Source organism: Sylvia atricapilla, chromosome 3 (assembly GCF_009819655.1).
Source record: "Sylvia atricapilla isolate bSylAtr1 chromosome 3, bSylAtr1.pri, whole genome shotgun sequence".
Taxonomy (NCBI): Eukaryota; Metazoa; Chordata; class Aves; order Passeriformes; family Sylviidae; genus Sylvia; species Sylvia atricapilla.
This window is the reverse complement of record NC_089142.1, coordinates 52,154,133-52,168,641: the sequence shown is the minus strand read 5'-3', so window position 1 is coordinate 52,168,641 and position 14,509 is coordinate 52,154,133. Positions and strand designations below refer to the sequence as shown.

Here is a 14,509-nt window from a genome sequence, read left to right as displayed (position 1 = left end):
GATATGCTGGGAATCCATAGAGTAACTTAAAACTCATCAACAACCCTGATAACTCTCCGCTCTTCTCTGAACAATAACATGAGTCACCGAGATGCTCAGTTTTGACAGAAACAGGAGCTACTCCTGCCTTCCAGGCTGCCTTCCCTTCTGCGGGCTGAACCCGGCGGAAGAGCGGCGCGGACACGCCTGCCCCTTCCCTTCCGCACTCCGCAGCGCTCCTGCCCGTGACCAGCCCGGCCTCTCTTGCTGCTTTTCTCCTTGCAGTCGCAGCCCGTGTCGTTCTTTTTTGTGCTTCCCGAACCCCGAGGAGCCAGAGCTTTGGGGACGCGGTTCCCCCGCTGGCAGCTCCCCCCGCAGCCCTACAGCCCGCTGTACAGTCCCGGGGGGCGCAGGGCGGGCAGCGCCCGGAGGAGGAGCCGTGGCCGAGGCCGTGCTGCCGGCGGCCGATGGCGGCGGGCGGCGCCGTGGGGCTGCTGTCCTTCCTGCGGCTGCTGGGGCAGCTCAAGGTGGGCGCGGGCCGAGGGTCAGGCGCGGCGGGGCGGCCGAGGGAGCTGGGGCCGGGCCGGGGCGCTGGGCTGGGCTCCCCCGGCTGGGCTCCCCCGGCTGGGCTCCCCCGGCAGTGCCCGGGCTGGCGGCGGGGCCGCGGCTGGCTCAGGCCGGCGTGAGCCGGGGCCTCCGCCGCGTTGTGCCAGCGCAGCGGGCCGCGGCTGCGGGGAGTCGTGGGCGCTGCCGTGTCCCGGCCCGCGGCCGCGGCGGTGCCTGCTGTGGCCGGGCCGTGCTCCGGCCGGGTACGGCCTTGGGGGCCCGGGCCTTGGGCAGGTGTTCGCGGGGAGCGTCAAAGCGCTCCGGAGCGTGCAGGCCGTGGCTGGCAGGAATTTCTGCTGGTGTCTCTGAAACGAGGGCCGGCGAGACCAAGGGGTTTAACCTTCACAGTGCCGTGGTCTGGTGGATACGGTGGTATCCTCCCAGAGGTTGGAGTCGATGATCTCTGCGGCCTTTTCCAACCTACACTGATTCTGTGATTCTGTGGCACGGGCGCAGAGGGTACCGCGGACAGGATGGGTGTACAGGAACGTGGCAAACCCCGAGAGCGTCTCCGACCATATGTACAGGATGGCGATGATGGCTTTGGTGACTGAAGACAAAGGCCTGAACAAGGACAGGTGAGATGGCCTCTGTTTGTCACGAGCATATGTTAATGTTGTGGGAGAGCTGCAAACAAAATGCTAAAAGAAGCTGTCCTCCGGAGTAAGAGCTTCTAAATCATGCTGAAGGAATCTGAAGTCCTTTCTGCTTTTCTTTTCCCTCTGCCTTCTGGACAGGGTCCTGCTTACCTGGACAGTTGAAAGACGCTAAAAACTTTATTGTTTAAGTGTGGGTGTTGAGGCAAGAGGTGCAGAGGCTTAAAGCTGGTCGTCTTTCAGGCAGTAAATAAACAGGCTGAAGACTCGTGTTAAAAAACAATGTGAAGCAACAGACAGCCATGTCAGAGCCATAGGCCGTGTGGATTTTGACAGACTGAAGGAGCACTCAGCAGCAGTAAGGAGCCACAGAAATCCTGTAGGATAGCAGAGAAAGCTCTAGGAGCTGGTATGAAGGCTTTTTTGAGTGTTCTGCTGTAGACTGGCATGGCCACAGAGCTGTGAGTGACAGATGACATACTGAATTTGGGTTTGCTCCAATCAGATTACCTTCTACCTGTTGCAAGAATAATGCGAAGTGTATAATGTAGTTAATAACCACAGCATCTCCAAAAGCCAAGTATACGAAAGCTAAGTGCATTACTTTTGAATATCATGCTCTGGTACACAGTGTATTTACACTTAAATCAACATTTACAAGCAGTAGGGACTAGAAATCAGAAATCAAAATCATGCCTAGGTGGAAAATACTCCCATTAACAAAAAGTGGAAAATGTTACAAAAGGTTTAAGAAAAGCTCTAACCAACCTTTAGAGAGTATGTGAAGGGGGATAAATTCTGCAGTCTCTTAGCCTTTGGATAAGGTTTCAACTTAAAATGCTGAAAAACTAATTATTAAAACTAATTCTCTCTTTCCTTCTTGTCAGATGCATACGATTGGCTTTGGTTCATGATATGGCTGAATGCATTGTTGGAGATATTGCTCCTGCAGATAATATCCCAAAAGAGGAGAAACACAGGAGAGAAAAGGTATGAATATAAGGTGTGAAGCCACAGCTGCAAAACATTCTGTGTGCTTTAATGTTCTGGTGGTGGTGAAGGAGCACTCCAAGCAATATAATACTGTCATTGGCGTTGGACAGGCCTGCCACAACCAAGTAGAGTTTTCAGCTCTTTGTGATTTTTGTACCTTTAATGTCACCAAGTACAAGGTTACGGAAGAATCTTTGAAGTAATCTTCACCTTGGCCATTTATTCCTGCACTAGCTGCAGTTTTGGTAGCCTGAATTAGTCACGTTCAGCAGCCTTACCAAGAGGTGAGGAGCAGGGTGTAGGTGCACTGAGTAGGATGGATGACAGTTCATGTCAGATCATGTGTGTGGTGTCAGAAAATGAGGTTGACAGAGACTTCATTTATACCTTTTGCACAGAACCTCAGATACAGATGTCTTTTTTGTTGTTGTTGTGATTCTTTGAGTGCAGCATGCGTAGAGTCACTTTATTTTTTTGGCTTTGCACTTATCCAGACTGTTGGTTTGTTATTTTTGGTTTGTGGCATTATTTGAAGAAAATGTAAACCATTTCTGTAGCCACAGCTAGAGGGCAATGTCAGCCTCAGAAACTCTTCACAGGCTTTTTTCGTTCAGTGTAAGGACACAAGAGGAAGTCTATTGAAAAAAAAGAAACACTGAAATTACAGTCAGTAAAGATAGTACTTCAAGAATGCCAAATACGCCCTAGATCTTTAATTTCCACTTTCTTAGCAAAGAGCTTACTTCTAGAGTTAGTCGTGGTGCCCCAGCCCCGAACTTTAACTAGATGAGCATAGAAGAGGGGAGGAATAATCACAGAAGTGTTTGTTACACTTCTAAAAGAGCTTCAGAACACTGAACAGAAGAAACCTCATTCCTGGAATCCTTTAAGGTTGTTGTGCCACTGAGGATCAGCCTTCAGCTTTGGTCTAGAGAGAATTCTCATTTGAATTGAGGCAAGGAAAAAGAGATTTTGAAGCCTAGGTATGTTTAAGAAGTTTTCTTAAGTATTTGCACCTCATTCTGCTCCCATTTCAGTCAGTGAGGACTTTCTGTTGACTTTGTGGGAAGGAGAATAAAGCGTTAAACATTTGGGATGATTCTGAAATACTTTGTTGTAAAAATAGGCCATGGTTCGCCACTTCAGGAGGCAGCTTGAGGTGAATTATCAGTACTCTGCTCCCACTGCAGAGTTCTCCCTTTTTTTGTTTGCTCTACAGCTGATATTTTGAGCTGGCTCTGAAGTTCGCTGCTCGTGCAGTAATTTTAACCAGTGAGTCTCTAAGGCAGCAGAAAATGAACATGATTAAAAAAAGAAGTTTTGGGTTTTTTTTGGGGGGAGGGAGGTTGTTGTTTGGAGTAGGGGATTTTGCCAGGTAAGTAATTTTAGCCACCTAACCTTGAAATCTCATGAGTTCCAGACCTGGAAAGAGGTGAGAAAGAATGAGACCCTGATGCTTCTAGTGGTGGCAAGCAATGGGGAGCTATACTGTGACATTATATCCTGTATTTGAAGTGGAGAAACAATCCTGGCATGAAACCTTTGTTTTGCCTGTGATGTTAGTTGTTTCAGAAGCAGCCCTTCATGTTACTGGGCAAACAGTAGAGACGGCACAGAAATGAGACTGATTCAGCTGGGAGAACACAAAAAGCGTGCAGAACAGTTTCTGGAGTCAAAAGTTCTGCCAGTGGCCTGCTCCAGTGCAGGCTTCCTACAGGGTCACAGCCTCCCTGCTTCAATCCTCCACGGGCCCCGGGTGGATATCTGTTCCACCATCGACCTTCAGGGGCTGCAGGTGGATCTCTGCTCCTCTCTAGGGCTGCAGGGGCACAGCTGCCTCACCATGGTCTTCCTCGGGGGTTACAGGGGAATCTCTGCTCTGGCATCTGAAGCACCTTCTCCTTCACTAACCCTCGTATCTGCAGGGTTCTTCCTCTCACTTCTCACTCTTCCCTCTGGGTGGAGTTGCACAGGGATTTCCCCTCCCCTCAAATATGTTACCCAGAGATGCTACTACCTTGGCCTTGGCCAGAGCTGTAGCCAAACCTTGCCATGTCAAAACAAAACAGTAATATGCTGTGTAGTGGGTGTTTCTGGTAGCTTGATAACAACTAGATAATTATTCAGAAAAGAGAATGATAGAAATGTTTCTCATAAAATAGATAAATGGAAAAAGCTTCTTTTTTTCAGACAGCTATGCAACAACTGACCCAACTTCTATCAGAGGACCTCAGAAAAGAAATCTATGAACTCTGGGAAGTAAGTTTGCATTCTTTTATCCTTTGTTAAAATTCAGGGTGACCCATTCCCTTCTTCCAATGTACCTGTGAAATTGTGCACTGTCTTATTTTGACCTCAGGAAAGTGAGATTTATTTACTTAGAAGATAAAGCTTAACAGTATGATTCAAGGTCATGTTAGGATCCTTTTCAAGCAGAAACACTAGACTTTGTTAAAATAACAGTTTTCTGCCCCCTAGCCTCCCGGAGTTCCAGATAAACCTGTCCAGGGCTTGGTTTGTACAGCTGAAGGAAAGGTTTGTCCTCTTCATCCAGCCCTCTGGATATAAATCTGATTTTTTATTACATTATGGCTTTTGTTCATATCTGGCCATTTGCAGCTTTTAATACAGGAAAAAAATGGTAGGTGATGGTGCTGTGGATTATCTTCTGCTTCTTAGGCAAGTCATTTCTGTGGCTTTCATTTCTTTCTAATAGAGTCCCTTAGACTAGATATTTAGTAATAACCTAAAATTATTAAGTAAACTAAAGTTTAAACTTAAATACGACAAAACTCCCATGCTTTTCTATGAACACTGGAGATTTCTGGTTTTGGGTTCCTTAGAACATGTATTAGGAAGTATCTTTTGTGTTTGAAGGTGATTTAACCATTTTTATGTGAACCCATGCTGTTAATCGATAAGATCTTTTATACTTGGAAATGAGGGATGATGAGATTATTTCCAAGCAATTCAAGTTTATAATTACTGTGGTTTATCTCCTCCTGACATACGATCACATGGGGGAATTGTATCCACAACCTCTCATTCAAACAATGCATTCTGTGTTTCTTGGACTCCATGACCTGAGTCTGTATCTTAGATTCATATTCTTTTCTCCTTAGAGTATATTTAAATTCCAGATATTTGCATCCAGTTTCTGCCTTTTGCTACAACAACCTGTTTGTGGTTTTGTTTTAGATTTAGTGTTATTTTGGGGTGTTTTTTCCCTGTTGTAGTTGTGTGGTTGAACAGGCAGTGGGAATGGGCTCTCAAAGCTATATTTTAAGGTAATGAGGGTAAACCAACTTCATCAGATATGGGAAATAATATGTGTGTACTTTTTTAGGGAGCACTGGTTCCTTCTCCCTTGAGAAACTGTTACAATTGAGGAGAATGAGGTTTTGATAGATAAGGTTAGTTCTGTATAATTGTTTTTTTTTCTTTGCTGGTCTCAGTCTTTGTGATGCTTTACGAGCTGGTTCAGTATGGAGTCAGTTCTTCAGTGTTAGTTTTTCATCATTCTCATTAACCATAATTTGATACGTGCACACTTTTGATAATTAGCTCTTTGTTTCTACCTTCAGGATTATTATTGACACTGTGTCTGCAACTCATTAGCATGAGTGCAACTCACATGGCAGAGAGGTTACCCTAAAAATCTACTATGTAGATTTAGTCCCTCTAGTGTTATTTTAAGTGGAACAACTAGTTGCTCCTTAAGAAGGAAAAAAAAGAGATCAAGAAAATAAGAAACCTCCAATAACTTGGTGTGCTGCTCTGCTCTCAGCTAGGCAGAGATACTTCCCTATGATTTTTTTTTTTTTTTTTTTGTGAGTGAAGGTGGTTATGGACCAGAGCTACGCAGTGCTGAGCAGGACAAATCTCTTGGCAAGTCCTTCCTGCGCTGCCCTGCCCTTGTCTCTGTCCCTCTTTGCCTTTCAGCTTTACAGGGACTGCTGCTTTGGATGGTGTTGGTGGGTACTTAGCCAGTGTAGTGTAGGGGACAGAGGCAGCAGAAAGATACCTCAGATATATTTTCACCTTATAAGTGAATCCCAGATATGTTTGAAAAAAACAGGGAAGTAAATGAGTCAGCACATTTCAGCTCTATCCTGCTTTTTTATTCTCAAGTGCAAAAGCATGGGAATAGTTTTTAAAAGATGGCCTGTGGTGTTGGAGAGTCTCGTTAGTGTTTTTCCGAAGTACACTGTTATTTCAGAATCTTAACCACCTGTGGGGAGGAAACAGTAAGTGTTTGTTTCAGCACAGTTGCACATGTCATAGCTGATGTTTCTTGAGGGCAATGTGAGCTGAGATGTGAATAACATCTGGTGGGCTGTATAGCACAGAGGTTGGCAGCAGATAGAGGTTGGCAGCAGATTGATACTCCCACCTAATTGCTGGAGGTGGGACCAACTTTTTAGGTGAACAGCCCTACTTCTCCTTTTTCCTGAAGTTCTACTTTGTAATGTGCCAAGAGTTTTGTCTTTGAGGGACCCTCCCCCCTGCAAAATAGATTATAAAAAGGTAGAGTAGAAATAAATAGATTTAAGAAAATTAGTACTTAAACAATTTAAAAATGAGGCAAAGCTCAGGTTGAAAAGAGAAAAAACAAGATAAAAACACTGAAATTAAATTTATTACTAAAATAATGATGAAGATGTAACTAAAAATTCAAAGTACCATTGAAATTCTAAATAGAATTGTAAACCAGTCAATCATGGCTATCAAAATCTGGATTTCTGACCTCAAAGGTAAAGTAATAACCTTAAGAACAGCCTCCTAATACTAGGCAAGACAAGGAAATGACTGTCACGCTTACCTGAGCATCACAGTGCTGGAACTACAAACCAAGATTTTGCTGCTGTGGGGATGACACTCACATCACAGTTGTCTTAAGATGCAGAAAGGAATGCCACATTCTGTGGTCAGTAGGCAAACCTCTTCCTGCGCTTGTGGTGCTCTTCTCTGTGGAAGGTTCTGTGGATTTGGGAGCACAGACGGGCCCAGTATGTACTTTGGTGTGATTAATGGTGGTGGGGATGATGAATAGGGTCAGACTTGCCAGTGGTATCAAGGTAATGGTAACCTGCACAGAAGAAAACTTCTTTTTATGGGGTTGGTTTTGGAAGTCAGGAGAGTCAGGAGGACCCCACTCCTGAGACATCACATATACAATGCAGTAGATCTGAAAAAGAGAAAATGCATTGCCAAACCTGTCTGCAGCCATCACTGAAAGCAAATGACAGCAAAATTGTTCAAGTTGATTAGAAATGTGAATCACTCATACACTGATGATGGCTGTAGAGAGGGAAAAGATAGCAGAGAGATTAAAGGACGTAAATTCTGAAGGGGAGGAAACCCCTTCACCACTCTCCTTCCTATCTCCTAGGAGAGACATAAGGACGTAAGCAGCTCAGACAGATTAGACCAAAAAGATTATGCAGGAATGACACAAGAAATATAAAGAACAACTCCATATAGAAAGAGCAAGTGGTGAGAAAAATGCAAAATAGGTCTTAAAGGTAGGTGGTGACAGTGCATAGGCACACACTGTGGTAATTTATAGCCTTTGCCAGGCCTGAAATGATCTTTATACATAACATATGTTAAACCTATTGTTTAACTTGTATGTGATGCATAGTTGCCTCCATATCATCCCTGAATCAGCCAAAACAGTTGGTATGTTTAGAGTTAGATTGTGCAAAAGATTGTATTTTACGTCCCACTGCATTTAATATAAAATTGGCACATATTTCAAGTGTTTTGCTGACCACTGTGTGTTTGTAAAAACAAAGTAAAAGACGTAAATGTGCTGAATATTTGTACTAATGAAGAAAATTCTAGATATTTAAAGATATCTTAATATTCTGTTTCAGAGGAACAAAATTATTTTCTTATAACTGCAAATCTTTTCAGGAATATGAAAACCAGTCTACTGCAGAAGCCAAGTTTGTAAAGCAGTTGGATCAGTGTGAGATGATATTGCAAGCATTTGAGTATGAAGAGTTGGAAAACACACCTGGCAGACTGCAGGATTTTTTTGATTCAACTGCTGGTATGACATTTGGGCTTTTTTTTTTCCCTCTTTTATAAATTTAATATATAAATTGCCTTTTTTTTTTTTTTTTTTTTTTTTTTTTTTTTTTTTTTTTTTTTTTTTTTTTTCTGACAGACATTCAGAGGAAGTGAGAACTAGTTATTTTACTCATTGCTCAAGTTCCCTAATACCCTAATATTTCTGGGGAAACTTAATGCAATGTGAACATACCCAACATTTATCTGTAGGTATTAAATCTGAATTTCATACTAAATTTCAAATCTAAATTTGAATTTATGCCAAATTCCTTTTACATTACTTTTTACCTTAGAGAGAGGTTCAGCTTTCATTACACTTGCATATGTGTAAAGATCTCCCTAAAACATCAGAGTCTTCATGTAGGAGTCTTCAGTGTTCAGTGGTGCTCTGGGAGCAGCTTGTTTGTACTCTTGTCAATGTTTCAGGAGCCAGTGAGGTAGAATTTGTTATCCCCAAGGTGAGCTGAGTGACCAGCTCAAGGCTCCTGTGAGAACCACCTCAGTGAAATTATTAAGTTGCAATTGTGTTACTTTTTATTCTGTCCACTGCTTTTCATCTTTTGCAAAATACATGGTAGTTGAAAGCAGAGATAGGTAAAATAGCGAACTTTATCATTTTGGCAAGGTAGTTGACCAGAGAAGGGCTGTAACTAACTCATCCTGTCCTGAGAAAAAAACTAGGGATAGACGGACTTCAGGAATAAGAGGGCCAGCAGTCACCAGAGTCCCTGACAAGTCCCATTTATACTCCCCAAGGAAATAATAATCTCTCTGGAAAATGTAAGGCTTTGGTTAGCAAAAGAAAAAAAGGGACAACATGAATGAAACGTATAATGCTTTATTTTCGAACTGACGCCTTTGCTCCCCAACCAGAATTCAACAACTTAAATTGAGCTGGTGTCTGAGCAGAGCCTACAGCATATACCCCAAGTGCTCCTGTAATTGGAGTTGTTTTTTGTAGCATGATAAGTAGTATCAGATTATCTTGGTCAAGGTGCATCCCTTTTTCAGCTCTTAAGTGTCTCAATAGAGCACAAAATACCAGCTTTTTGTGAAGAGGGAGTGTAACTACACTTACTCCATAGTTGGATTGAACTGGGAGCATTCACTTTCTTAAAAAAATAATTTGACATTTATTCTGAGCCTAAAGTGACATCCCTGCTATCCCTGTTCCAATGCCAGCCTTTCACACATGGCAAAATGAGAGAATTTTTTATTAACCTTCCCTTTCTTTTGTTTTGCAGGGAAGTTTGTTCACCCAGAAATACTCCAGCTTGTATCTCTGATTAACAGCGAAAGGAAAAAAAGAATAGCTGCTACATCTCATCCAGATTCCTGAGGTGTTCCTAAATGCTGTAACCATAATAAATACTTTGGTTTATATTCTGGTCATTATTTTTTTCTCCTCTAATATCACTGATTGTGCTGGCAGATTTTTTTCTTGCACATTCACTGCTGAGAATCCCAGCACCACATAGACAGGAGCAGGTACTGTAGTTGCCTCCCAGATCAGAGACTGTGTCAGGGAACAAAGAATTAGTATATTTGGGGTTTTCCTTTTTTCAGTCAGCCTCTAATTAATGCAGTCTCAGTTACAAATAGATTCTCCACTGGGGAAATTCAGGTACGTTTAAAAATTAGTTGATTGCAATCTAATCTGTTCATGTAATGCACTGTGTGGGGCAGGTGGTCCTGTTCTGTGAATTTCTAAATATGTATGGACTTAAGGACCTTCAGAATGGGTTAATATTATCTTGGTGCTGCACAGAAATGAGACCAATGGGCATGTGTCTGTAGAAGCTGTTGGCTGAGCTTAGAGATGAGATTTCTTTGGAGTGCATAAGCCTTAAGTGATGATGTATAAAACTGGTAATCTCACTAATTATATTTTCTCAATATCTTTGTTTTGTGCAGCTTTTCCCCTGTTCATGTGTTGTATCAGGGAACGGTGCCAGTATTTCCATAAGGTCTATATTCCTGACTCCCCCTCACCCCAGACTGGAAGTTTTACAGACTCCTTCACAGGTTATTGATAATCACAGAATAGTGGAGGTTGAGAGGCACCTTTGGAGTTTGTGCAATCTAATGAAGAAACCAGGTAAAGCTGGCTCTCTTCTTCAGGCTGTCACACGCTGGTACCAGTTCTGCCATAAGTGAGTTTGTGGCAGAAGTAGACTCAAAGGTACAAGTACAGAATGTTTGTGAAGCAAAGCTGTGGTGGTGGTAAATGCCACAATGAGGCCACTGTCTGCACACCCAACTGCTGAGTTGTGTGCAGCTTGAGATGAGGACAATGCCATGATTACCAAATAAGCAAAATTTGTTAGCACCTGGAGAAATTACATGGTAGAGACCTGGAGTTCTCTTTTGTCTTCTGCCTCATGTCAAATGAAGCAGCATAAAACTAAATTCAACTGTCGTATCCTTTAAAGGTAAGTAATGTATCTGAGCACACATTTTCAGGCACCATGACTCAGGAAATGCTTCCTTTACGCAAACCTCAGGGGCCTGATTGAAGCTCACAAAGTGTTCTGTGGCTGGTGCCTTTCCTAGAGCACAGAGTGCTGTGCAGAGATGCTGGGAGCTTCTTGCCTCACTGGCTGGCACAGTGCACAAAATCTGCAGAGTGTATTGGCCTGGTTCAGAGGACATGCCAGCTGCCTGCTCTGCTCAGGAACCCCCCAGGGCAGCAGTCATGCCCTGTGGCAACCCTGGAGGAACAGGTTGCACGTCGCTGAGCTGATTAGTGGTTCTTGGCAACAGATTGTCATACTGCAGAGGGGGATGGAGTGGGGCCCACTGAGCTTTTGCCAGCATTTTTATTCCACCTAGATGCATACAAACCATGGTCTCCATTAGTTTGCATTGAATGCTGAGTATGAAAGAGCTAAACCTGCATGGAAGGGCAGAATTGAGAACATTCTTGACAAACCAGAAAAGTGGCCTTGAAGAGATGTTTGGTAGAAACACACACAGCACAAATACTACCCTAAGCAGGAAAAGTCCATTCCTGCAGTGCAGCAGGAGGCCTCTCCATTCTGCAGGGGATGGAGGGGAACAGAGTGTGGAAGCCCATGCACAGTAATGATAGAGTGGTTTGAGTTGGAAGGGACCTTGAAGATCATGTAGTTCCAATCCCCTTGCCAGTGGCAGGGACACCTTCCACTAGGTTGCTCAGTACTCCTGGCTAACACAGAATTAAAACATCACAAAGGGTAAAAGAGTAAGAGAGAAATTTATTTTTAATAAGAATATCAAGAACTTCATTTACACAAACTAAGTTGTCAATACCTTCCACTTTAAATAAATTCACATTTATGCACAAAACCACGTAAAATAAGCTAGAAAATTGTCACAAGAATACTAAAAAAACTATTAGATTTCTTCCATGCTAAAAATCACACTAAAGAGGCATGTGATATAAATGTCCAAAGTTAACTTATGTCAAGTAGAACATGACAAAAGGACTTTCAACTTTGTAAAAACTAACAAAAACCACACAAGAAAAAACAAAAATCACTTAAAGCCACGTTTTCTCACAAAATTTTAGCAGTCTGTAATGTCAAACTCACTAACACTGATTTGAAGCTTTGGCGTATGCTCAAAAAATGCATCCATTTTCAAAGTAGCCAGGCTCTTTTCCATCCTGTTTACTGATAACATTGTGCCCACCTCAGTGTGTGGTGAGCTGAGCAACGCAACATGCAGACTGGCACGTGCTCACTAAACAGCAAGACAGCATCACAAATGTGCTGCTCTTTCCTTAAAAGAACATGTTAAAAGAATGCAATTCAGAAAACATGCTGAATCAAAGCTGAGAGATGTCTGGCTCTTGGTGACTGAGCAGAGAGAATGCGGTTGGTGGAATTACATCCTGGAGCGAAGCACAACAAAGTCTGACACCAAAAGTGAAGTCCTTACTGATCCTGTATATTGTCAGGTAACAGGGTCTATGCTAGCAGCTCTGAAGGCATGGGCTCTCTAACCTATGGCACATATGAAGCCAAATGTTGGGTTTGAATTCTTTCACTTAAGGCTGTATCTTGACAGAGGCTCATAAATATATCTTCCCTTGGTTTTGAGGGGAAGACATGGAGGCAAAAATATTAGAGGTTCCCTCCACTCCACTTGATTTTCTATTTAATTTCACTGCCAAGTCTTACCAAACCAAAGAGAGCAAGCAATGGTGCACATTTTGAAACCGAAACTTTCCCAGCCAAAATGACCATCTGAAATCAGCAGCTGTGATAGGTTGTTTCTGTATGAATAACCAGGTGTCTCTTCCTGCCCTCCTTAACTCTGCTGCCTAATGGATGTAGGGCAATGCCAGACTGTACCACTGAAGGAGAAACAGCTTTTTGTGACACTAAGTGATTTTAATTCTGTTAGGAAGGAGATGTACGGACACTCCTCAGCAAAGGGTACCTGGTATGGGTGGTAGACAGCTGGTGGATGGGCTACTGCTGGCAGTTGAGCACTTTGCACAGCTTTAGGTCCATCTGTCTGATGTGGCACTGAGAGGGAAGCCAGAAACCAACAGATAGAAAAGAGTAAACCAAAACAAATAAGGAACAGAGACTGGGAGATTGTTAGAGGGAAAATACATGTAACTGAAAACTATTTAGTCACTTAACACGGGATTTAGTGCATTATAGCCAATGACTTGCATGTGGTTTTGATGATGTACAAAATATCTGTTGATAAAATGGCCCATCTGAAATAGAAATAGGGAGAGGAAACATTTCTCCAACACAAGGCCGGATGGCAATTTTCCAAAGCTGACAAAACCTTGTTGCACAAGTTGCATGGTGAGGGAGGGCTGGAAATCACTGTCTGGGCAGGTCTCTGAAGAGAGGCGTGTGGGGCTCAGCAGGACCTGCTGTTTTAACACTGAAGCTCTTCTTCACTTTCAGGGACTTGGGTGCCAGCAAGGGAGCTCTGAGCACTGGCATGGGCTGTAGAGCTGAGAACTTCTTCAAAACTGCCTCCTGTGTGGCTTGTCCCACCAACCTTGGTCTGAAATAAGGCAAACAGAGAACAGCAAGTTCCTCTGCTCACACTGAAGCAAATCCTGTTTCCAGGAATCCACCCCCCAGCCAAGGAGAGCAGGGAACTGTTCAGGCAGAGAACATGAAGGGATTTTTTTCCTTAGAACAGCAGCTATAAAACCAGTCAAATAAAGCAAATTCTTTACTCCACAATTTCTAAACTAGGCTGCCATCACAAAATCTGACAGTAGCATGTCTCAAATGCTTAAAGGAACCAGTCCCTAAGAAGATCCCAGGTAGGATCCTAGACCTTAGCAGTTAACCCAAGTGGTTGTTTACCTGAATAGCTCACACTGGTTTTACTGGGTTTTTTCCCAATTCTGTGCAGGCTGGCTAAGAGATGGATACTGAAATGACCTGCTTCATTTGCTGAGTGGCCCACATACCAGCTATGGCAACACAGCTGCTTGCAAAATACATAAACCATACTGGGATTTTGGACAGCAGAAGGAATGTAGTAATCAACAGACAAACCCTGAAACCCTGAAGGGATTCAGCAACTTGGATCCATTCAGGAACTTGTAGCTGCATAGATACTGGTATATAAAAGTGCCAGCAGCATTTTCATGGGGAAAGGCAGGGAAGAGATACCAAAATACATTAATCAAACATATCCAATGCATTTGCACATCTACTTCCTGAATGCTTCAGGTCACTGAATTTGTAATAACTATTAAAAATAAAAATCAGTAAGACTAAATCTTTGAAAATGAAGTTTCCTAACAAAGATAGAACTGTATCTAAAGATCTGGGGATTATCAAGTCTAAGTGATGAAGAGACAAAGCTGTTGTGACTAGGTTGTCTTGGTAAGAGAATGTTCTTTTGTAGCTTTGCTTGCTGATATGCCCACTCCAAGTTAATTCAAGCCTGAAAATAGGACAAAACCTTTTTCTCCATTCTAGAATTGCAGCAGAACTCAAAGACAAGCTGACATTTTTTCAGCCTCTCAGCCACTGAATGCTTAGGAAGATTATTTTAATTAAATGAACTTTGTGTTCTGAGTTTCCAAAGGGTTAATCCTATGTAATCCTGTTTTTTTAGCTAGCACAGCTTGAAAGTCCAAGAAAACATTTAATTCATCAGAGTTCAGATGTTCAGAAAAATTTAAAAGAATGAGGCACCCTGGTCCTGTTTAATTTACTGGGGAAAATGAACTAGTATACTCTCCCAAGACATCTGCAACCCAAAGTCCAAACTCCAAGAGCAAA

General features: G+C 42.8%; 2 protein-coding genes across 3 annotated transcripts in view; one reads left to right on the top strand and one right to left on the bottom strand.

Moving 5' to 3' along the window:
* Window positions 1–382: 382 nt before the first annotated feature.
* On the top strand, window positions 383–9,633 carry HDDC2 (HD domain containing 2). Its single transcript, XM_066315332.1, has 6 exons — window positions 383–506; window positions 1,042–1,163; window positions 2,069–2,171; window positions 4,365–4,433; window positions 8,094–8,232; window positions 9,497–9,633. Exons 1-6 carry the CDS (start codon window positions 447–449, stop codon window positions 9,589–9,591), a joined length of 588 nt encoding a protein of 195 aa, XP_066171429.1. The 5' UTR covers window positions 383–446; the 3' UTR covers window positions 9,592–9,633.
* Window positions 9,634–11,470: 1,837 nt separating this feature from the next.
* Window positions 11,471–14,509, bottom strand: part of TPD52L1 (TPD52 like 1) — a 51,232-nt gene continuing 48,193 nt past the window's right edge. For both annotated transcript variants that reach the window (XM_066315330.1, XM_066315331.1), the window contains one exon: window positions 11,471–13,268. In XM_066315330.1, the coding sequence (XP_066171427.1) occupies window positions 13,137–13,268 (132 nt within the window). In that variant the 3' untranslated portion in view covers window positions 11,471–13,136. The remainder of the gene's footprint in view (window positions 13,269–14,509) is intronic.

Coding starts and splice junctions, on each gene's coding strand:
- HDDC2 (XM_066315332.1), top strand. CDS start 447: ATGGCGGCGGGCGGCGCCGTGGGGCTGCTGTCCTTCCTGCGGCTGCTG. Junction 2,172..4,364: donor AGAAACACAGGAGAGAAAAG/GTATGAATATAA, acceptor TCTTTTTTTCAG/ACAGCTATGCAACAACTGAC. Junction 8,233..9,496: donor TTTTTTTGATTCAACTGCTG/GTATGACATTTG, acceptor TTTGTTTTGCAG/GGAAGTTTGTTCACCCAGAA.